The sequence below is a fragment of the Apodemus sylvaticus genome, chromosome 2 (genome assembly GCF_947179515.1).
Source record: "Apodemus sylvaticus chromosome 2, mApoSyl1.1, whole genome shotgun sequence".
Classification (NCBI taxonomy): Eukaryota; Metazoa; Chordata; class Mammalia; order Rodentia; family Muridae; genus Apodemus; species Apodemus sylvaticus.
The window spans coordinates 102,781,199-102,805,774 of record NC_067473.1 but is presented as its reverse complement, the minus strand read 5'-3'; the positions used below and the strand labels follow the sequence as shown (position 1 = coordinate 102,805,774).

General features: G+C 44.6%; 1 protein-coding gene and 1 non-coding gene across 2 annotated transcripts in view; both read left to right on the top strand.

Annotated features, from left to right (window-relative positions):
• Dnah6 (dynein axonemal heavy chain 6) overlaps positions 1-24,576 on the top strand; it is a 196,296-nt gene that overhangs the window by 75,893 nt on the left and 95,827 nt on the right. The window contains 8 exon segments of the mRNA XM_052172578.1: positions 3,151-3,288; positions 6,942-7,109; positions 10,180-10,328; positions 11,552-11,659; positions 14,110-14,665; positions 15,728-15,850; positions 19,853-20,035; positions 20,702-20,845. Of these exon segments, the coding sequence (XP_052028538.1) occupies positions 3,151-3,288; positions 6,942-7,109; positions 10,180-10,328; positions 11,552-11,659; positions 14,110-14,665; positions 15,728-15,850; positions 19,853-20,035; positions 20,702-20,845 (1,569 nt within the window).
• LOC127679496 (small nucleolar RNA SNORA73 family) lies at positions 4,096-4,296 on the top strand. Its single transcript, XR_007976801.1, has one exon. It is a non-coding gene; the product is annotated as a small nucleolar RNA SNORA73 family (small nucleolar RNA).

Genomic DNA, 24,576 nt, shown 5'->3' with positions numbered 1-24,576 from the left:
CAGAGAACCTGAGTTCAGTTCCAAGAATCCATGCTGGGAAGCTCACAATCACTTGTAAATCCAGCTCCAGAAAAATCCTCTGCCCTCTTATAGCCTCTTCAGGCCCCTGTACATGTGCACACAAATGCACACACAGAGTCAGAGGTACACACAGGTACACACTCACACATACACACACACACCTATAAACTAAAAACAGATCTGATTGGAAAAAGAAAGGCATGGAGACTACCTGACTCGCAACAGCATTTGTTAATCAGTCAGTCACTAGCAGCATCTTTAGTTACAATCCCTGGTTGGGGCCGCCCCTCTGATAAGCAGGCTGAAAGTTTTGCATCCTGGGCCAATGTACCACACTAAGATATGGTTTGGATGCGGCCAGGCTGCTCTTAGCATCCACTGGGATTTGTTACAGATAGCCCATGGGAGGGCTGGATTTCACACTCCTCCAGTCCTCAGTCAAGAGTGTCAGAACAAGAGCTTCGTCTGTATAGGCACATACTCAAGGAGACATATTTTAACAAAGAACTTACATCAAAATTCAAGACCAATTCCTTCTTTCTTTATTCTGTTAAATTGCCCACACATTAGTACTGCTTGGAAATCTTCATGTACCCCTCCCCCCCAGAAGACAGGCATCCCCTGAGGACAAAGTGCCTTAGGGCTCCATGACACCAGCTTGGCCCATTCTGTTTTAATTTTTCTAATGTCTGTCACAGTATTATTAATTTTCAAAGAATTGTCTCTGCCAACCTTTTATTGTAATAAAAGAATGCAGGTTCCTCCCAAATCTCTCTGAGGATTCCCCTGGAATCATTTCAAATGCTTGCCCATTTCCCAAATGATTTTCATTTCCCCAGGGCTGCTCATTTATTTCTTTCCTTCTTTTTCTGCATGTTGGCCTTCACCCGAAGATCTGTGGGTTGACTTCTCGGCTCATACGTATGAAGAGAGGACTAAGCCGTCTTTGTGGGTAGCCTGTTTCCCCAGAATGTGAGCTGGGCTCTCTGAGGTTATAGCATGGATGGAGAGCAGACTTCCCCACAGAGAGGCGGGACATGGAACAAAGAGTAGACCTTACTGAGTGACAGCTGAGGACTTTCCTTCTAAGTGGTCACATTTTAGTTGTTTTCACTCCTGAATAGAACCATCTTTGATTACTACTGAGTATCATGACTGAACTGGGAGACCTGCAATCTTCTTTCTTTCCTGTCTCCGGTGTCCTGACCTTGCCACGGACGTCCTTATCCCCCATGATTCCCTGGTATCTCCCCTAAATCGATCTCCTCACTTGTCTACAATGAGGTCTTGTCATTTTAATTGATGGGGAAGTCACTGTTGAAATCTCAATAACCTTGTTGTAAAAGTTAATTTTAATATAATATAACTGCATGCAGTTAGTTAATACACAGAAAGCAAAATTTATTTAAGGCTTTACCTCAATACCTGGGCAGTCAATTATCTATTCTAATCCCTAGACGAATCTGGCTACCTTCCAGCCACAATCCCATAATACTTTCATGTAGGGCCTTCCGTTCGTTCTCCAGCCAAACTCTCCTGAACTCTTTCCTCCTTGTTCTGATTTTTCTTTTTCCTTTGGGTGCATGGAAGCTCCCCCCACCTCCTTCCTCTGGCTGGTGGAACCATTGCCCTGCTGTCTCTGCCCCAGCCATACGGTGATCAGCTTTTCTTGACAAGGCAGGTAATAAATGGTAAGAATTGTCTTCACAAACTCGAGACAAGAGATTCTTGACATGAACCTTACAATGCCGTGTCTGGATTGAAACAAGATATGAGGGCAGAGAAATCAACATTTGAATAACACACAGATAGACTTTACATTATGCACAAAAACATTAAGCCTACACCTTGTTTCTTCTGCATAGAAAAGGGAAGGACCAAGACAACCTGTCCTGGGGCTTAGGTCTGTTCTCCTTGCACTTACTAATGCTTTAGTAATTCTTTTGAACTTTTGCAAATTCTTGAACACATCCCTGAAGAGTACGGCTTCCTCTCTCTACCTTGGGCCTGCACTCTTCTCTGTTGTATGATCTGTTTCAATGTTTTTTCGTCTTCTGGTCATTTCTTTTTCCTCAGAGCTTTCTCCCTGCATTTTTTTTTCTCCTTTCCATCATGGTTTTATCACATAGGAGCAGGTGTGATTGTAAACACACAAATCAAGACACACACAGAGGGGAGGAGGGAGGGAGGGAGAGAGACCTGTGCCTATGCTGGAATAGGAGGAAGAGTAGTAACTAACTGTCCAGTTCACTTGGCCTTGAAGCAGAAAGGGCATCAATTCCATTCTTAGAAACATGCATACTGTAAAGGAATAGCAACCAAAAATTCCAGTCTTCAAAGACTTTGTACACTGTAGATGGCACAAGTACATAGTCCTCCTTGTTCGCCATTAGGATTCTGCTATAGAAAAAATCAACAGGGCCTGGAAAGGTGGCTCAGCCCCACAGTTAGGAAGAGCACTGGAAGCTCTTGCAAACTTCAGGTTCTGTTCCCAGCAATCACAGGATGGCTCACACCTGTAACCAGTTCCAGGGGATCTTAGCTCCCTCTCTGGCTTCAGTGGATATTGCATCTCCATGGTGCACACACATAATACAGACAAAATTCTCAAACATAACACAAAAATAAATCATATTTTAAAAAGAAAAAGAATGAATCGAGACCCACTCTCAGGGCAGCAGTCCCTCTGCCGAGCGTTCTCCTGCATGTCTGCCACAGCAGTTCAGAGGCAACGGAAGTTCCCACTAGCAAAATTCCCCAAGGCCCTTTCAAACAGTCAGGTTTGCCTCTTCCATGTGTTATTTATATATATATATATTGAGAACCTATAAATTTTCCAAAGCTAAGTAGAGGTTATGTATGAGGATTCCCCAAAAAACGTATGCTCCAGGTTATCATTTTATTTAATAGAAAAATCAGATTAAACCACTTACTGGGGAGGAAAAGGACATGTCCTCCTGTAGAGTGTGCATGACTCTGGTGACCCACGCTCAGGAGCTCCAGGAGCATTGTCAAGGACACCCCAGAAACCACCCCCCATTCGTGTCTTAGCTCCAGATCATAAACGTTGGAGACAACCCACCCACCCACGGGGCGGCCTGAAGTAGATGAGCTTTGTTTGCATTTCAGATGATGGGGCGCTTCTTCAGTGGTCTGGCCCAGTCGGGGGCCTGGTGCTGCTTTGATGAATTCAATCGGATTGACATTGAGGTCCTGTCAGTCATTGCCCAGCAACTCATCACCATCAGGAACGCCAAAGCCGCAAAGGTGAGACTGCTGGCTAGCTGGGAACATAGCTTTCTCAGACTGGCTGTGAATCCAGCAAGCAGTGCCTTAGCCAGGATACCATTTCAGGGTAATAGGTGAATGCCACAGAACTTCCTTGGGTATGTGAAGTCCTGGTCTAAGCAAAACAAAGAAATACGTGCTGTGCTGCATCCAGGGGATACAGAGACCCTAATGCCTGAGCTCAGAAACCCTTCTTCCCACCCCCAAAATACATACACACATACACAGATATATACACACATATATTCATATGCACAAACATACACACAAAGAATACACACACACACACACACACATTTTCCTCACTTTTCAGCTCTTGATTTTGACATACCTGCTGTTTCTTTAATGCCCTCTTTTCTGGGCCACACCACTTTCTGGGTGGCTTCCAGGGTCTACAGAGTGTTGGTGGGACTTAGAGGAGAGAACCTGAGAAACCCAAGGATCCCATACATCTTCAGGCCAGCTCTTCAGAGCTCACTACTGGAAAATCTGAGGGGCAAATGAAGATTCTGAGTGACCCTCCTATGTAACACAGCCCCATTCCTGAAGAAGGGGGTTTGTATGTGGGAGGCGATGTCTATGAAGGATGGACCGACTCGGTTTGGTCAACAATGAACAGCACAATTTAGCCTTCACAGACCAGAACCTTCCTCATTCCCTCAAGGAAACTAACTGCCACAGGTCCCAGAATTCCTCCCTCAGCCCCTTCCAGAAGACACCCGACTTCCCAAGGCTCCATCCATAAAGTTGATATTTCAAAACTGGGGGTTATGAAAGTTATTAAGTCCAACGTGCAAAGCCCTGCAGGCCACTCTCCCAGGCTCTGTCCTGGTGGCACGGGGGAGCATAGACTCTGTCCTTCTGAAGGTCCCTTTCCGCAAAGCTGGAGATGAAGCTGGGCTTCTAGTCTCCTCCTGCGTGTCCCTGTGACTCCCGAGTCCTGAGGGTGATTGATGACTGAGGAGACAAACCACGCAGGAAACAATTCAAAATATTTTAATTAAAAAAAAATAAACAGAAAAAATGTTAAGGTTTTTTTTTTAATGACCTCTGTAAAGTAGGGAATTATAGAAAAGAAAGAAAGTTGGGGTTGGACTTTTAGTGAGTGTCTAAGGAAGCAAATCTCTGAGGTGCGGTTGTATTTGCATTAACCATTTGGGAAGGAGACGGATGAAGGTGAAGATGATTCAAAGTAGTAGAAAAGTATTTCCACAATCATCACAGATACACAGCTGAATCCAAGCGACTCCAACCATCTGCATTCAGTCCTGCTTCCCGTGTGCTCTGTGAAGATGTGGATTAAATGCAAAGCTTCCCAGATAGATTTTGCAAATCATTGCCATCTTGCTGAGTAACCCGCAGAGAGCAAATCTGGAGATCAAAGGGGGTCAGGAGCCAGAGAGAATGAAGGCTGCCTGACACATTCCCAGCAGAGCGCAGCCCTGTAGAGGGTGGAACTGTCTACACCCTCTAGAACCAGTGAGGAAATGGAAACCTAAGTGCAGCGTCTTGGACAGCACAGGGTCCTTCCGCTGCAGCCATGACACCCACCATTTTCTTCCCAGGCAGCGATCCAGGGCTCAGCTCCACCTGGTCGTCCCCTAGAGCCTCATGTGGTATCTCGGGTTAATTGTGGGTCCCGGGTTCTACCTCCAGCTCAGAGAGGAGATCAGGAACTGGGGACAGCAGGGATCTGCAGTCAATGTTTCCCCTCAGGAAGTCTGCATACCAGGCAGGAGGGGGAAATGGAGCCCAATTGGAGACACGGGCTGAGTAGCAGAGGGGCAGGAAAAGAGCAAGGTCTTCTTAGGGAGTCTTTGTCATGGATCCTTTAAGCAAAGGCCTTCCGGTGGTGACCTTCAATGAAGCAGCTCTCTGAGAGGAGCCTTGCTTGTTTGTATTGCCGTATTGGGTGTGGATGTGGATGCACACACATTATTTGGGGTGAACCAGGGATTGTATACTTTTGGGGGGGAAGGACATGAGAATATCCAGGAAGGGAAGGCTGAGGGATAAGGCTATCTAAATACCTCATGAGTATGGAGAAGATCTCTGGGCTCTGCTATGTGACTGAGTGTGCATGATCCTTTCAATTGGTGGTCGTGGTTAAGCATTTCAGAGCAGTCATTCCAGGTTCTCCTCCTGCCGTCTCAGGTGTCTGAGACTCCATGGGTTTGAGTGTGCTCCACTTCACCAGCTCGCATACTGGTCTGGTAGTGTGGTTCCACGTGCCCTACAGTCTCAGGCCTAGCACAGCACCTTCATCCAGTGAACCGACTCGGAACCTTGGCTTCATCTCTGTCTTGTCTCTTTAGCATCAGCCCAGAATCTAAACTACCACTGGATGGTGTGAATTGCATCTGCTGGGAGCCCTTCATTCTCAGATTCTGGCTCTTGTCCCCCACTCCCCCCCCCACCCCCGTGACGATTCTCACACATATCCCAGTCTGTAGTTTGCCCAAACTGTCCATTGTCACCTCAACACCCTCACTCTCAAGTTCTTTCTTCCTACAGTGAGGCAGTGAGGCAAAGGGGAACTTCTTTAGCTTAGCGTGCAAGACCCCTGGCGCTCAGAGCCCAGTGTACTCGTAATTTTCTCCATGTCATGAAAACACGGAGAAGAGTTGCCCTACCTCCCGACTAGGAGCAACTTTAGAGAAGAGGGCTTTCTTGTGACTTACAGTTAAGGATGATACAGTTCATCATGATGAAGAAGAGACGGAAGGAACGGCTTAGGGCTAAGACCTGGTAATGTAGGCACAATTGGAACTTGAGGTAACTGGCCTGTCAGGAAGTAGAAAGCAGACAGGAAGTAGGCCAGACTATAGAACCTCGAGGCCTAGCTCTAGAGATTCACTTCTTCCAATAAGGAGCTGCCCCCTCCAAGTTGTTCAGCCTTCTGAAACAGGGCCACCAGTTACAAAGTGAACGTCCCAACAAAGAGCCTATGGGGGACACTTCACCTTCACCCCAGAGCGCCGGGTCTAGCTCTGCCACCATCTGAACTTTGTTGCTACCCTTCAGCAAAGTGGGTTTCTGCTCGTTCCCTGAGTGTGCCCTGTTCTTTGTTGTGCTTGCCTGAGAAACTGTCCAATTATCAATTCAAAATGCCCCTCCTCGTGCTTCAGGTTCCCAGTAGCCCGGCTGTTCCCAGCATGAGTTTTATACACACACACACACACACACACACACACACACCACTGTTGCATCTGCCACATGAGATGGTCAGAACATCCAGGTCTGACTGCACACAGCATGAGCATCCTTCAACTCTGTGTCCCCTGGGTGATCCAGGGCTTCAGCCTGCAACGGGTGTTCAATAATCATCTACGGATAAATGAAATCAAGGAGTCGTGCTCTGGCAGGGAGGTCCCCGCGCTCAAAGACTGCAAGTAGACTGGAATTTCTTTGGGGAGTCCCAGAAAGTAGGAACGGAGAAGGCAGACTGGAGAGTCTCAGCAGATGTTGAGACAGGAGGCTTCCGGGGTCAGGAAGGAGCACAGAGCCTGGGCAGGGCAAGGCTGGGAGCAGAGCAGTGAGCACTGAACCCAGAGGAGAGTGGACACGGGCAGATCGAGAGAAAGCGTCCGCGGTCCCACAGCAGAGGTGTTTGTCTCCCGCCCCTTCAACAGCTCTCCAGATTCATGTTTGAGGGACGGGAAATCAAGCTCGTTATGACCTGCGCGGCTTTCATCACCATGAACCCCGGCTATGCAGGCAGGACGGAGCTGCCAGACAACTTGAAGGCCCTGTTCAGACCGATGGCTATGATGGTTCCCAACTACGCGCTGATTGCCGAGGTGAGCTTCAGACTCTAAGGAAGCAAGGTTTCATGCAGGCTCTGTTTTATTTGCCTTCTAATTCTCTCAAGACAGAAACTCCTTTTGTTTTCCAGTTTCATTTTGGTTACTGTGATGAAGTGCCTCAACCAAGAGCCACTTAGGACGGAAGGGATTTATTTTGGCTTATAATTCCAGACTGCCGTCCATCAGACCTAACAAGGCGGCAGGAACTTAAACTCGTGAGTCACATCCACAGGCAGGAGCAGAGAGACATTTATGTGTGCTGGCTTACTTAGACTCAGCTCACAGACACACTTCCTCAGTCCAGGAACCAACCGCAGGGAATGGTGCTGCCCACAGTGGACAGGTCTTACCCCCCCCAGCAACCAACACAATTCTCCAAAACCACAGGCCACCCTGATACAGACAGCTCCTCATTGAGATGCTCTTCCCAGGTGTGACAAGTAGACAGTTGTCACCATCTTCCTTTCCAAGCACCCAAGCAATGGCTGCTCATCATTACTCACCTGAGGAAAACAGACGGCTTCATTCTGCATGCATATTTAGTTCTCAGTCTTAATGCCAATATCTAGAACGCCTCAGAAGCCGACTCCTAAAAATGGAATGAACCAATGTATGTAATTAACCCATCTCCTGAGGTTTAATCAGTTCATCTCTATGAGTTACACTGTCTGGGTTAGTTCTAAAAAGACAGCATTATCCTCCTTTCTCTTTGGATATAAATTTAATTAGAGTCAAGAAGTATTGGAGCTGAGTCTGGTGCCTGGCTCAAAATCAGTTTGGGTAACAGAGTGAGACATCATCTCAAAAAAAAATAGGAAAAAGAAGAATAAAATAGAAAGAAGTAGCACTGGGTCAAAGCTGTATTGATCATTTGAATATTAATAATAGTCTTAGCCATTTAAGGAAAAACCAGTAGTCATTAATAAATTAGTTACAATTGTTTATTGTTTCTATATCTATCAAAGAATCCTTTTGTTTCAGTGTTCTTGGTCTCTCATTCTAGCTAAGAATCCATGTGTATAAACTTTACACATGTTTCTCAAAGCGCTTGGAATTGAGGTACGCTTTGGTGTATACAATAAAGTACACACAGCTCATAAGGACACGAGCAAATGTTTGCACAGAGATTCATCTGTCTGGCGCCAAGACCAAAACACTGGGCTTCTTTTCAGAACTCCAAAAGCTCCCTGGAGCTCTGTGCTGTGTTTTATATTGATGGGCACTTCCCCTTTTAGAATGGAATTTCTCGGAAAGAACCCATTACTCCTGCGGCTAATACATTCCTTTGAATTATTAAAGAATCTTTTACCTGAAGTAAGAGGAATTGATTAAGGCTAGACCAGACCAACTCTAGAGGAAATTTCTACTTGAATTAGCATAACGCTTGCTTAGTTCATTCAGAGGTGTCCCGTGTCTCCTGTGGATGTAGTGGTGCGGAGGACAGTTCACAGTAGCAGCGTTCTCTCTCGCTTCTCTCTCTGACCTGCTCAACACTGGCCTCACACCTCCCGCTTCTCCCTGTTGTTTTGCTCAGCCCTAAATCGAAGGAATTTCAAAGTCCAGTCTTCAGGCACACTTCCTGTGGTTGTAACAGATGAAGAGTCAGGGCTTCTCACCAGCAAATGCTTTGAATTGTGACGAGTATTCTCGCTTCGTAATAAGAGCACTGGAGACTCTGGGTAGGGAAAGCAAGGCAGCCTCCTTCCTAAGCCCGCAAAGCTGGGCAGCAGCCTGGAACGACAGGACCCTGACTGAAACCCTAACACAAGCCCTCCCTCCTGTTCCTCTGTGGCAGATGAATCAGGAGAAATTGATCTCACATACCGTCTAGGCCGCGTCTTCCCTCTGCCGCTTACATTAGTCTTATTCTGAACAAAAGTCACGTCTGAGCTTATCTTCACCTTGTAAGTTCATGGGGTGCACGACCTTGTTGCGTGTCATTAGGCAAGATTAGCTGTCAATAATTTTCTGTTCTAGACTTGCTTAGCAAACTCGAGCAGGGGCCTTGTGTCTGGGCTGAAACTGGCTGGAGGCACCTTTGAAAATGAAGGGCAGCATTGGAACCCTTCTCACACCGTCACCTGCAGTGTGCAGAGCACTGTGAAACCAGCAGTGGGAGGGCCCCAGAGAGGGCAGAAAGCAGTGAGTGGGCTATACAGTTCAAACCCTGCCCCATTACGGGTGTGATGGGTATGATACCATAGGCATGATGGATAGAAGGAATGGTCCACTCCTCCTGCCTCTGCTGTGAAAGACACAAAAATTCAGGCCACAAGGAGACTCAGCAGCTAAAGGTGCTGGCCACCCTGAAAACCTAAATTCAATTCCTGTGATTTCCACAGGCATGCAATGATGTATACCCACATCTCTCTCTCTCCCTCTCCCTCTCCCTCTCTCTCCCTCTCCCTCCCTCCCCCATCCCTCCCCTCCCTCCCTCCATCTTCCCTCTCCTCTCCCCACTAAATAAATAAATGTAAATAAAGGCAGTAGCTCTCTGCTATGGGGAGGGGCTGAAAAGCCTTTGCTTAGGTAGCCTTGGCTAAAGGGGCAGTAATTCCATTCCCCACAGAGCCACTCTCCTCAGCCTGGAGAAGCCTGATTCTTGCCTTTGTGTTCAGAGTTTACACCACCCTTCAACCTCTGTGTGAACAGTTCTTTATGTACAAAGTCACTCCTCGAGCCAGTGCCACCAAGGCTCCATCACCATCTGTAGAAACAGAAGAGTCACACTCAAGCGTCCCCGGACAGTGTTCGTCACGCTTCCTGGGACACAGAACACTCTTCGTTGCACCCCTAACTTTTTCTCATTACCACTACAACACATCTGACAAAAACAGCTCAAGTAAGAACGGTTTAGTTTGTCTCACAGTTTGAGGTACAGCAGAGGTAACAGGTGCAGGAGTGGTGGGCAGCCGGACACATCACTGCCACACTCTTGAATCTTTGTCTCCTCACTAAGCAGCGGAAAGGTGTGGTGCCTGGGTAGATGCCAAGTACATCCGTATCCAGCTAATATCTTGCAGACAAGGCAATGTAAAACAGTGCATCCTGCTCTCCCTCCTAGGTGATTCTGTACTCCGAAGGATTTGAATCGAGTAAAATCCTCGCCAGGAAGATGACCCAGATGTACAAGCTCTGCAGCGAGCAGCTGTCCCAGCAGGATCACTATGACTTTGGCATGAGGGCTGTCAAGTCCGTGCTGGTCATGGCCGGGTAAGAAACCCAAGGGCACGTAGCTCAGTCAGTAAAGTGCACGGCCATGCGAACAGGAGTTCCATCGCGAGAGGCCATGGATGAAAGGCAAGCATGGCTGTGTGCAACCGCAGTGCTGAGGAGGCAGAGACAGGCAAATCCCTGGGCCCACTGACTAGCCAGTGCTCCGGAACTGGTAAGCTTCAGGCCACCTTAAAAAGCAAGGTGGGGGGCTCCTGAGAAATGACATCCAAGGTTGTCCTCTGATCCCCATGTACATGTGGTCACCCAGAAACAGACACATAGATATACAGACAGACAGACAGAAGAGTGAAACTCTAACTGTGTAATCCAGTTGTAAATGGGTGACTCCCACAGACTTTGAAAGCAATGTCTGATGAAAATTAAGAGAGTAATAAATGGGCTGCTGCTCCTGTGAAAACCCCTCTTTGGTCACTTGTGTGACCCAAGAATGGATCTCCACTGCATCACTGGGTAACAAGCAGGGATCCGACATGTGCAGATCCATTTGTATTCAGAGAGCACAGCTGCATCCCTATGCGTAAGACTGATGAATGCACAGTCATCGATCTATGTGATGTGCCCAGGCCACCACGGGGCTGTGCCTGAAGGTTACTGCAGAGGAAGACAAACTAGCCTATAGCAGCTTTCGAGAGAAGAGGGTAACTCTTCTGAATGGAAAATAAGAGCAGACAGGGGATTGGAGAGATGGCCCAGCAGTTAAGAGCACTTTCTGCTCTTCCAGAGTTTCTCAGCACCCACATTGGGTCTACCACACATACTGGGTAGCTCACTGCTGTCTTTAACTCCAGCTCCAATGGGTTTCACAACCTCCTTTTGGTCTTCATGGGTACATAAATGCCCTCATAAATAAAAATAAAGTATTTTTTAAGAGCAGGTAAAAGAGAAAGGCAGGGCATTCTAGACAGAGGGGACAGAAAGTGACAGGGGCAAGAACTGTTGTGATATATTCACAGGGCTCTAAATTCAGATGGGACAGAGTCTAGATCCATAGGGGAGGGTATTTGAGAAAATGTCCCTGTCACTCTTCTCTAGGCTTTATAGCGAATGAAGGACTTGTCCCTGTGCTGTGATAGAGGCAATCAACACACAGGTCAAGTCCTTAGCAGAAATCTCAGTGGAGGCCCTGACCCACAGGCCTAGAACATTCCACCCTATCTTACATTCTGTCAGTGGCTTCTGAACAACTCTCTTGAATTTAGATCTCTAAAAAGAGAGAACCCAGACCTCAGTGAAGATGTGGTCCTGATCAGAGCATTGCGAGACTCCAACTTGCCAAAATTCTTAACAGATGATGCTCTCCTGTTCAGGTAGGTTCCCAGAGCCCACAGCGTCAAGCATTAGCACCCATACAGAGGGAACGGATACTGCCCGGGGAGGGGGGGGGTGTTATCTCTATAAAACCAATGCAATGCATTTTGTGGAACTATGATGGGCCAGGGTTATGGAGGAAGGTTATGCTTCAGATGAGGACGGTGGGAGTTGGCCCCCTCCACCCTCCCAACCTGGCGCCAGAAGGTCAGCTCCTCCACTGTCAGCCCTAGTAAGAGTTTATCTCCCTGACAGCTATCAGGGTTCACTTCTTGTTTGACCTTATAAGGTTTCCTCCCCACCACACACACACACACACACACACACACACACACACTACAGACCCTGACTATGCAGAAGTTCAACACCCCTGAATTGGCCAATTGTACACTGCCACAAAAACCTTGCCCCAGAGACCATGGCCACCTCCCCAGGGGCATAAAAACTCCTCCTTTCTCCCTGTTAAATTGAACCAGTTCTCTGAAGATGTTTCCAGGTGTGTGTATTCTTTGCCGTAGTACTCAACGGCCAGCCAAGACCCTGCCTGCACCCACCTGTACCCACCTGCACCCACCTGTACCCACCTGCACCCACCTGCACCCACCTGCACCTGCTAAGCTTCCCTCCCTCTAGTCTAGGCCTGTGCCCAAGGGGCCTGGCTATCCCGAGGGAAAGAAGCAGGCACAGCTCCTCTGAGATCTGTCGTGGGGGACATACGTGAGCCACCACGTGGGAGGGGGCAGGAAGCTCAGGGCTTGGAGGCCAGCCTGGGCAATATGAACCTTAACTCTTAAAAGCAAAAGTGTAAACTAAACTTACAATGCTATTCTAATCACCTTTTATTGGTAAGTTTTTTCTTTTTCAAAATATCGATCACCAAATTGTGTCATTTTACAAATCGGCATTTGGTTACAAATTCCTGATTCTTAGATTTGAATCTAGCATAAATATGACTACTTTAATAGTTCTTTTTAAAATTCATGCAACATTATGTTTCTCCAAGTTATATGTATATATACTTTAAAAACCTAAAATACTACATAAATTAGCCTCATGGAAGTCAACGTTCCCTTGCTTTTCCCCAAAGGTCATCCTTTCAGTCTGTCTGTTTATTTGCCATCCCCGCCATGCTTGGCACCGCACTTGTGCCATGGCCTGGTGTGTGGCTTGGGATAGCGTAAGTGCGGCAGGTGGGAGCGCACCGCCCTTCCTCTCCTCTGCACTCATCCTCTCTGCGCCGTGACACTGCAATGTACATGAGCTCAGCAGCCAAGACTCCCGGGCTGGATGGTAACTGAATGAATTAATGTTCTGTTGTCAATTCCATTGTCTTGGTTCTGATATTTGAATATTATTTCCCATGCATATATATTTTCTCAAAGTTATTTCTGTTGGAGAGAACCCCTAATGCAGATTCTCAGTGTCATAGACTATGTGTGTGTGTTTACATGTGTGTGTATGCAGACATGTGTGCTGTCTTCCGCAACTGTTTTCCACCTTTGGTTTTTTGAGGCTCAGTCTCTCGGTGAACCTGAAGCTCACTGATTTATTTGATCAGGTTCAATAGCCAGTGATCTTCAGGGATCTGTCCATCTCTGCCCACTTACTCTCCTGGGACTGGGTTACCAGTGTGCACTGCTACACATTGGTCCCAGGGATCAGAACAGGCACATTACTCACTGATCCATCTCCTGCGTCTTGCAAATATTTAATTTAGAAGGATTCCATCTGGTTGACTCCAAAGAAGTTTTGGCCTTTTAAGGTTACACAAATGGTTTTAGGAAAATACTGATTTCCCCTCAAATGTAACGAGTTGCCAAGAACAGAACTTTTGTGTATGTAGATATTCACTTTCTTGTGTCTGCAAGTGTCATCTCCCATGTCTGTTAGCATTTTGCTATTCTTAGATAATTTTCCCATGATGCTCCTTTACTTACATTTATAGGAACTCAAACCCTTGACGTGATATAAACAATGGAGCTAACTTTTTAAGTCTCCCATTCATTCATTTTGGAAGAAAAGGGAACTGAGACAGGCTCTCCCTATGTAGCCCAGACTGGCCTTCTATTTTAGCTTCCATCTTATCTTCCCCAATATCTACATATGGTTATAGGCACACTTGCTGCTTCAGGGAAACACTGAAATGAAAATTTTCAATCTATTGGTAAACCCATCAGTTGGGTATTTGATACTATCCTACCGTGCCATAGGAGTCAGGTAGCAATACATCCTGTGACTCATCCTGAAGAAGTCCTGCTGTGCAAAAAAACCCACTGGTCTGAGATACCGAAAACGAAATCACTCAAGAGTTCAGAAAAAGGGGTGGATCCTGCATAGCCCAGGACAGACTTGTGCTGTGAATGATCAGAAGACCATTCAGTTACTTATGACAAGTATGGGGAGGCAGGGATGGCTGGGGGCTCCTAACATGTCATTTCTGTTTTGTCAGTGGAATCATATCTGATCTCTTCCCTGGAGTCCAAATTCCAGAACATGACTATGGTATTTTGCAGTCAACAATCGTGGACGTCATGATTAACCAGAACCTTCAGCCTGAGTTATGTATGGTCAAAAAGGTGATACAGTTGTACGAAACTATGCTGGTGAGACATGGCGTTATGTTAGTAGGACCAACGGGAGGTGGCAAGACCACAGTTTACCAAGTATTAGCAGAAACCTTAGGGAATCTGGAAAAACTCAACACAGGCAATCCTTTCTATCAGCCGGTAAAAACCTATGTTCTTAATCCCAAATCGATCACCATGGGAGAGTTATACGGGGAGGTCAATAACGTGACCTTGGAATGGAAGGACGGTTTGATGGCACTCAGTGTCCGAGCAGCTGTGAACGATACTTCAGAAGATCATAAATGGATAATCAGTGATGGACCAGTGGATGCTCTTTGGATTGAAAATATGAATACCGTGTTGGACGACAATAAGATGCTATGCCTGGCTAACAGCGAAAGGATTAAACTCACACCTCAAATCCACATGCTTTTTGAGGTAAACGCATGCCTTGCTGGGAAGTGAAATAGTCACTGAGTTGGCACATCAGGATCAAAAACACAGCACCCCACTGTGACATATGGTTTTTATCTGTGGAGGTATTTTATTTACTTGCAGAGGACTTATTAAATTATCTTCTGTGAAGGTGACAACACCTGTCCTATGTTCCCATTTCTCTATAAAATAGAATTAGAATTGTTTCTAGCTTCCCATACTTTGTTTTGGAGACAGATGTGTATTATGGCTTGCATAATTTTAATTTCTAGGTAAAAATACTGTTATCCATGCTGTGAACACATTATCCCACTATGCCAGGACTGAACACTACCTTCTCTTTGTGAGAAGGGTGAGAATCAAACACAGCTACAAAACGTCACAGAAAATACCACCCATAATCTCACTGCCCATCGGATACATAGACTATCTGCTATGCACCATGTATGTGGCTAGACGTTAGGATACAAGAGTGGGGAATGAAAGGGGGGAAGACAATGCCTATCGTGTATCTTTAAGAAGTAGATAAGATAAACAAACATTAAAATTAAAAGAATTAGATAAGATGCTGATGTGGTGGGGCACACCTGTAATTCCAGCTATTGGAAGGCAGAGAGGCAGGTGGGTCTCATGAGATTCAGCCTAGAACAGTCAGGGCTGTGTAGGTAGGCTCAGTTGAGAGAGACTGAAGGACAAATACACACACTCACACACACACACACACACACACAGAGAGAGAGAGACAGAGACAGAGACAGAGACAGAGACAGACAGAGAGACAGAGACAGAGGGAGGGAGACAGAGACAGAGAGAGACAGAGAGAGACAAAGAGAGGGAGGGAGAGAGAGCAGAGAGAGATAGGGAGAGAGAGAGAGAGAGAGAGAGAGAGAGAGAGAGAGAGAGAGAGAGAGGGAGGGAGAGAGAGAGAGCCCATTCTTTTTCAAGCTGCTCTTCCACTCTTTGCCACACACTCCCTTTCCGTGTTAGCTTATCCTTTAAGGGTGTGATTCATTAGTGCTGAGGCTGGAAGGATATGGAAATAACCCATTAGCTGTTCAACTTTAGGTACAAGACCTCAGGGTGGCATCCCCCGCCACAGTCAGCCGATGCGGAATGGTGTTCGTGGATCCCGAAGAACTCAAGTGGATGCCCTATGTCAAAACGTGGATAAGCACCATCTCTAAAAAAGTAAGTGCGGGAATGTCCTCTCAAGTCTCCCGCGTCTGTTAGGGCTCTCCTTGCCCTGCAGTGCACGGATGTGCACACTCCAGTGCTGTGGCTGTGTGAGATTAGAGGAATTACATTCTTTTGGCCCGCAAATCCCTGAATCCTCCCAGAACACACCCATAAGTCTGTTCTGTACCACCTCGCCTGCCAGCGCTGTCCCTCCGCCTCCTGCAAACCAGCACCTCTTAAGGACCACCATGAAGTGCTCGCTCCAGCCTCAATGCCTCCACCCCTCCAAAGAGCACAGCCTCAATGCCTCCACCCCTCCAAAGAGCACAGAACAGGTTGAGAGAGTGAACTTTGCAGAGACTTTACAGACAGCCTGGTAGGTGATCAGAGGAAATCACAATAAAGAAAGAATATTTAAAATCAGACACTATTGGATTTGGGGGTTTAGGAGACTCTAACACCTTGGAGAGTCAGAGGGAAAGCCTGCTTATCTCCTGCCCTGATCATGAGTGCAGGACACATTGTCTCCTCACAGCTGTATGGTATAAGCTGTTATTTATAACATCTTAAAATGATGCGATAGACATTTTATAATCTCTCTGCCAATACCAAGGCATTGTCATTAGCTGGAGTGCAGCCTACGGCAGGGCCGTAGCTGGTACAGTGCACGTAGATGGTACAGTGCACGGGTTGGTGGGTTTTGTTTTGTTTAGTTTTAACACAAAAAGTCATGTGTCCTCCATGACAGTGCTTCACTTCCCTGTCCTGAAGCTCCTCAGGGCTCTGCTGCTCCATCCCTCTACCTAGTAATCCGTGTTTTCTCCTGTGCCACCCACGGTCTGCCTTTCCCAGTCTACAACCTTCTGGAGCTGCTTTTGTTTTTAACTTAGCAAAGCACATCTACAGAACCTCATGTCTTTCACGGATTGATATCTCATTTCCCTTTTAATATTGAGTAATAATCTTTCATCGTATGGACACACCGTGGTTCACTTCTCCATTTACCTCCTAAAAGACATTTTGGATGCCTGGAGTTTGAGCAATTATCAATAAAACTGCTACAGGCACAGTGTGCAGGTTTTTCCTTGAAATTTTGATTAGTTTGGGTAAATATGTAGAAATATAGTTTCTAGATCACATGTGCATACTTGGCTTTGTGAGCACTCTACAGAGTGTCTTCCACAGTGGCCGCGCCATCTTGTACTCACACCGGCCATGGAGGAGAGCTTCTGTTGCTTAAGTGCTCACCATCGTTTGGAACGTTTGTGCTTTGGGATTCAGCTCAGTGCGCAGGCACAGCCGGGTCTCCTTTCAATCTGGAGATGCTCAAGCACTCTTTTATGTGCTGGTTTGTATCTGCATCAAACGTTTGTATCATCATTGCTAAACTATGCTAGGGCATGGTTTTGCCCATCACTTAGTTGAGATTGGATGTTGGGTGTTGTTGTTGTTGTATTGCTGATATCAAGAGTAGAGCACCTGCATATCAAGCTAGTTTGAGGCTAACCTAGACCAGAATATATGCAGCCCTATGAGGTGTGGGGTAGAGGGTTCTCCCTCTTGGTACATTTTGACACAACTCTTTTACAAATCCTTTATCAAATTATATCAAATTATATTGGAACTGTTTTCTCCTAGGCTGTGGCTTCTTGGTATCTTAACAATACTCTGGTATCTCTTTCCGAGATATTATCTTTCCGTTTTCATCCTCCTAACAGTCTTTTACAGAGCAGGTGGTTAAAAAAAAGATTTGCTTATTTTACATGTGTGAGTGATTTGCCTGCACACATGTCTGGGTAGCAAATGCATGTCTGGTGCCCACAGAGATCAGAAGAGGTTGTCAGGACCCCCAGAACTAGAATTATGGGTGGCTGTGAACCACCATGTAGGTTCTGAGAATGGAGTCTAGGTCCTCTCCAAGAGCAAGTCCTGCTCCTAACTGCTGAGCCTTCTCTCCAGTCTCCAGGAGCTTTTGATTTTAAAGAGAACCAATATCAAATTTTTTCACATATCATGTTATTAATGTAGAATTAATCTAGAAACCCATTTTCAAACCCAAAGCTCTCTCAGTTTCTCTTGTATTATCTCTATACATTTTGTTTTGTGTTTTATATTGAAGTTAGTGACTCATTTGAGTTCATCTTTGTAAAGGGTCTAAGGTCAATATCTACTGATTTGGTTTTATATTGTTTTTAATTTTATTTTTTCAAGTTTTAGATATTCATTTGTTTCATTACTTATTGCTGAAAATGAGGCTATAAAAACAATTTTTTTAAACTCCAAAGGTTTTCTACTTTTTTATCTTTACTTTTTCCTAAATCTTGAAGTAGGGTAAAGTCTTCATTACTTTCCTATTACTGTGAAGAGGCACCATGACCAAGGCAACTTGTAGAAGAGGCAATTTACAAGGGAGTTCTTACAATTTCAGAGGGTGAGCCCTGACCATCGCGGCAGTGGTCAGGCAGGCATTGTGCAGGAGCAATCGGTGAGAGCTTATATCCCAAACCACAAGCATGATGCAGAGAGGGGGAAAGACACGGGAATGATGTGGGCTTTGGAAACCACCAAGCCCATCCCCAGCGACACACCCCCTCCCACAAGGTCGTGTCTCCTTATTGGTTCCTCCAACTAGGACCCATGTATTTAAACCCATGAGTCTGTTGGAGTCATTCTCGTCCAAACCACTGCACATGGCGTCAACTCTCCAGACTCGCTGTTCTTCACAGTTTCATTACCTATTCTTGGACTTCTGCCTCTTCCTACAAACCTTAGACTCAGTTCGAGATTATCTACAAAGAAACTTTCTGGAACTTTGACTGAGATTGTGTAGGGCTAATTTATAGATGAAATTTAGTGGAATTGACCTCTTGACTTTATTTACTCCTTGTATTTATGAACATTGTATAGCTCACTATTTAGGTCTTCGGTTTTTTTCATCAGAATGTTAGCACATTTCTCCTAGACATATAGAACATGTTTTGATTGATTTATAGTTATTGATTCTTGTTAATATAATGGAATTGTGTTTTGTTTTGAATGTTAATACCAATTGTGCATGCTAGTATATAAAGAAGTATATTGTCTTCCTTATTTATTGGCATGTGGCCTAAGTGACCTAAAACTTTTCTATGTAATTGCTTCTTAGTTCTAGTCTTAGAACTAGAACTATTTTACCAGTTTAAGGAGATGTTATACATAGATAATCCTGCCATCTTTGAATATATTTTACTTTTTACTTTCCTTTTAAAAAGTATTATTATTATTATTATTATTTTAGGGTTTAGGTTTAAGGGTTTGGTATTTTCTATGTGTATATATGTATGTAGGTATGTATGTAGATGTGTATGTGAATATGTGTGTGCACGCATACATACATGTACATGTGCACATGTGCAGTCAAGGGTACATCAGATGCCTTGGAGCTAGAGTTATAGACAGTTGTAAGCCTCCCAACATGCTAGAACCAAACTCAAAAGTAGCATGTGCTTTTACCCCCTGGTCCATCTCTCCAGCCCCTATGTCTCCTGTTCTCACCTGCAAATCTGTGGTCTTACTGTCCTGTCACACTAGCTTGAACTTCCAGCAGAGTATTGAATGATAAGGGGTTGAACTCAGTTTTAAACCTTGGGAAATTATCCCTCCCACTTTGCTGAGATGTTGAAATGTTGCCTTCTCTCTTACTCTCTTTTATTGTCCTCAGCTGTCAAAGATTCTCAGCAGGCAGTGGAGTGGAGCCCATGCACTGGTACTTTAAGAGTTAGTTACAAAGTGAAATCTCTGAACTCATTAGCAAACCAAGAAATGCAGGGCCTTCTCCGCTGCCTGGCATGTGCTCTGCGCATCCCTGCTGAGCTGCAGGTCTCCATGGACTTCCTTTCAGGGTGTGTGATGCTGAAACCCTTTGATCTAAAAGCCACTGAATACACTAGATACGTGGATTTTTAAAACGCTCTAAATTTAATATGTTTTACCTTCAGCAGGAATTTACTAGAACATTATTTGTTTCATTTTCAGCTGAATGAAGAAATCCAAGAATATTTATTGAATCTTTTCATTCGTTATATTGATGATGGGTTACAATTTGTAAACAAAAAGTGCACCCAAGCTATCCCACAGGTGGACATCAGCAAAGTGACCACACTCTGCTGCCTACTGGAGTCTTTGCTGCTCAGCAAAGATGGAAATATCTTGTCAATGGTATGAAGTTTCATTTTGTTTTTAAATTGTGTGTGTGTGTGTGTGTGTGTGTGTGTGTTGGTGTGTAAATGCTACGGTGCACATGTGAAGAATTGGTTCTCTTCCCACCAAGGGTTCAGAGATCAAGCTCAGTTTGTCATGCTTAAGTTTTCTTACCCATGAACCAGCTCACCAGCCCTGCATGAAGGCTCCTTATTAGTATAAACCTACAAACGCCATTGTTCTGTGAGAACAATAAACACTAAATTTTGTGAAATTTGACCATTTGATTTTTAATTTAATTTTGCAAAACTAATTAGACTCAACGATAGAAGGGAGACCAAGAGAGCCTATGGCTTATTCTTCTACTCAGCCTCTACTACCTCTGTGGTCTACAACATATTCTAGAACTAGGTCTGTCAGTCTGTTGGAAGACACTCATGCTGGTATAAAGTGGGCTACCATGCACAGCTGAAAGTCAACCTTGGCCTGTGCTCCCTACTTATGTCTGCCCCTCATCTTTCATCACTCTCCACCATATCCATAAGGGCGTGCCACTTTGTGAATCACTAAATAGAAGGCTCTGTATGCTCAGTTAAAATAAGCAAAGGCCCCAGACTTTACAGTCTGGGCGTTGTCTTCCACCAGGAAGTAGGATATTTACACCGCTCCTCTCTCTACTTTCAGGAGCAGATGAAGCTGAACACGGTCCTGTGCCAGACTTTTGTCTTCTGTTACTTGTGGTCTTTGGGTGGAAACCTAACTGAAAATTACTGGGATTCTTTTGATACATTTATTAGAACACAATTTGATGATAATCCTGATGCCAGGGTAAGGACCAAATGGAGGTGACATCATCGCTTGAAGTCCTTAAAATGTATGATTATGACTTTAAGACCTTTATGTTCCATAAACAGAAGAGTAATTCCCATGCAATTAAACAATTTCAGGAAACGTAGTTCTGAGCTTAATGATTTGGATTAATAGAATAAAAAGGAATACATGAACAGGAAAAGCAACAAGTTTAAGCTTTAGTCTCATTCATTGTGAGGATTTTTAAAAGTTACTCTCCTCTCCTGGCCACATCTACTGCATTAAAAATAAAAAGCACACAAGCAAGCAAACAAGCAATCTTACCGTGTGCTTTCCAAGGCGTTTAATGTTAATAAGGTGAACCCCTGCACTGCAGATGACTTCTGAATCCTAATTAGCAGGCGTATTTTCACAGTTGGTCAGTTTTTTACTTGGGAACTACTTTTTTATACATCCCAACCTTGAGCAAACGTGTAATAGCAACTAGATTCCTCACCATCACAGAAAGACTTGTAAATGTGGAAGAAAAATTCAAATGTACCTCCTGTTATTAGACTGAAATTGGAAATACAAGTACTTATGGATTTTCAAAATGTTAATGTATGGATATGATTCTATGAAAATTGATATGTGCACAACAGTTGTCCTTGGAGAAACTGGTTCCAATGCTCCCCTCAAAACTCCAAAGTCTATGAATGCTCAAGTCCCTTCTATCAGATCAAACACTGTTGGTGAATACCCTACACATACCCCTGCATAGTCTAAATACCCTACACACACCCCTGCATACTCTAAATACCCTACACACACCCCTGCATACTCTAAATACCCACACACATTCCCCTGCATACTCTAAATACCCTACACACTCCTGCATAGTCTAAATACCCTACACACCCCTGCATACTCTAAATACCCACACACATTCCCCTGCATACTCTAAATACCCTACACACATTCCCCTGCACACTCTAGCTCATCCCTAGAGTACTTGTACCACCCAATACAATGCAACACATTCAGCACAAACAAAATGTTTGTGAACCGCTAATTACTCGTGCTTATTTGATTGATTGACTTTCATTTCTGACCTTTCTCTTTGGTTCTTTTCCAGAATCTCAGTTTCCTTAGAAAATTTTTTTCACCCATGTTGTTAAATTTCTCATCATGCTAGTTTTCTCACTCATAGTAGTGGTTTTAATTTCAGACCTGAAATAATTTCTTTGCTTCACTCACCCTGTTCAAATCCTCCTTGAAATTCTTTAATTTTTTAACTATAGGATGTGGGCTTTTTTCCCTGTAGGGCCTCACTATATAGGTCTGGTCTTGAATTAATTGTATAGACCAGGCTGGCCTAAAACTCACAGAGATCCACCTGCTTCTGCCTCCGGGTGATAGGTTTAAAGGTATGTGCCACCTCTGGCAAATGGAGAATTCTTTTCATGACATTTCTGTTACTCCATAATCTTTGTCTTCTACAGGCCATTTTGTATTTTAAACTGTAGTTTGAGCATATTTGGGTTGCAAAAATCTTTTTGTCTCCTTTTTGTCATCTTTTATTTTAATTTCCAAAGATATTTTCATTTATGTGCATGACTGTTTTGCCCCGATATATGTATGCCCAACCACATGTGTGTAGTGCCCACAGAGGCCAGAGGAAAGAGTTGGATACCCAGGAACTGGAGTTACAGTTCATTGTGAGCCACCTGCTTCTGCCTCCAGGTGAAATCCGAAATCAGTGAAAACTGAATCTGGATCCTCTACAAGAGCAGCAAGTGCTCTTAACTTCTGAACTGTCTCCCCAGCCCTGGTCTGTTTTATTTTATTCGGCTTGCCTTAGTTCCCAGTCTTCACTTGGACTCTGGAACTGCTATTTAAAGAGGAGAACTAGGTAGCAGTAACAGGGATAATGATTTAACTACAAATATGACACTAAAATGCAGTAAAAAGCAATACCATCTTTCAATTTCACCCCCTAATGAGGTACAGGAAGAACAGGTGTTAGGATGTTGTGATAGATGGTGTGTGAGGGTTATTAGGGCTAAAGAAAGTTATAATGAATAAGTAATGAGGGAAACCATAAGAAAATGGAGAAAGGCAAAAACACAAAATCTAATTGAGCAAAAAAAATTTTTAAAAATAATTAAGAAGTCTGTTGCGGGGCTAGGAAACAAGCGCTAAGGTAGAGTGATTGCCTAGAAGAGAGAGACGAAAAGGAGAGGCAGGAAGGAAAGGAAATGGAGAGAGAGAAAGAAGGGAAAGAAAAAAGGAAAAAGAAAAAGAAAGTGAAGATTTGGAAAATAAAAGTCAAGAGAAGTTAAGGGATTTTTTTAATTATTTGATATATTCTTTATTTACATTTCAAATGATATCCCCTTTCCTGGATCCCCCCTCCCCGAAAATCCCATAAGCCCTCTTCCCTCCCCCTTTCCCCAATCACCCCCTTCCCGGTTCCCTATTTTGGTATTCCCCTACACTGCTGCACTGAGCCTTTCCAGGACCAGGGGCCTCTCCTTCCTTCTTCTTGGGAATCATTTGATATGTGAATTGTTTCTTGGGTATTCCGAGCTTCTGGGCTAATATGGGGAAGAGCCTTGAGCGCATAGGCACAAGGGAAATTTTCCTGAACAGAACACCAATAGCTTATGCTCTAAGATCAAGAATTGACAAATAGGACCTCATAAAATTACAAAGTTTCTGTAAGGCAAAGGACACTGTCAAAAGGACAAAACAGCAACCAACAAATTGGGAAAAGATCTTTACCAATACTACATCTGATAGAGGGCTTATATCCAAGATATACAAAGAACTCAAGAAGGTAGACTCCAGAGAGCCAAATAACCCTATTAAAAAATGGGGTACAGAGCTAAACAAAGAATTTTCACTTGAGGAATAGCAAATGGCTGAGAAGCACCTAAAGAAATGTTCAACATCCTTAGTCATCAGGGAAATGCAAATCAAAACAACCCTGAGATTTCACCTCACACCAATCAGAATGGCTAAGATCAAAAACTGAAGAGAAAACAGGTGATGGCGAGAAAGAGAAACACTCCTCCACTGCTGATGGGATTGCAAGCTGGTACAACCACTCTGGAAATCAGTCTGGTGGTTCCTCAGAAAACTAGGCATGATACTACCAGAGGACCCCGCTATACCACCCCTGGACATATACCCAGAGGATTCCCCAGCATGTAATAAGGACACATGCTCCACTATGTTCATAGCAGCCTTATTTATAATAGCCAAAAGCTGGAAAGAACCCAGATATCCCTCAACGAAGGAATGGATACAGAAAATGTGGTATATATACACTATGGAATACTACTCAGCTATTAAAAGCAATGAATTCATGAAATTCTTAAGCAAGTGGGCGGAACTGGAGAATGCCATCCTGAGTGAGGCGACCCAATCACAAAAGAGCACACATGGAATGCAGTCACTGATAAGAAGTTAAGGTTTTAAAACCTTCTGCCCTCACTATTTCTTCCTAACCTGAAGCCCCCCTCCCCTGGATTGTTTCATGAAGGTGAGAGAGTGGGTGCTTGTATTGTAAGTGCCTCTGTGGAATTCAAATCAGTTAGGCTTGCCTGTCTCCCCTCCCTGCTGAGCAGGGGCCCAGGGGGTATCTCGCCTTGGAGTCTCTCAGCCAGCAGTGTGTCTGCACTCTGGGCATAGAGCCCACCCTGCTGGGCACTATCTTCCTTCTGCACATGTCAGATTTTAATGCCCAGGTCCCAGGGGGCTGGGCT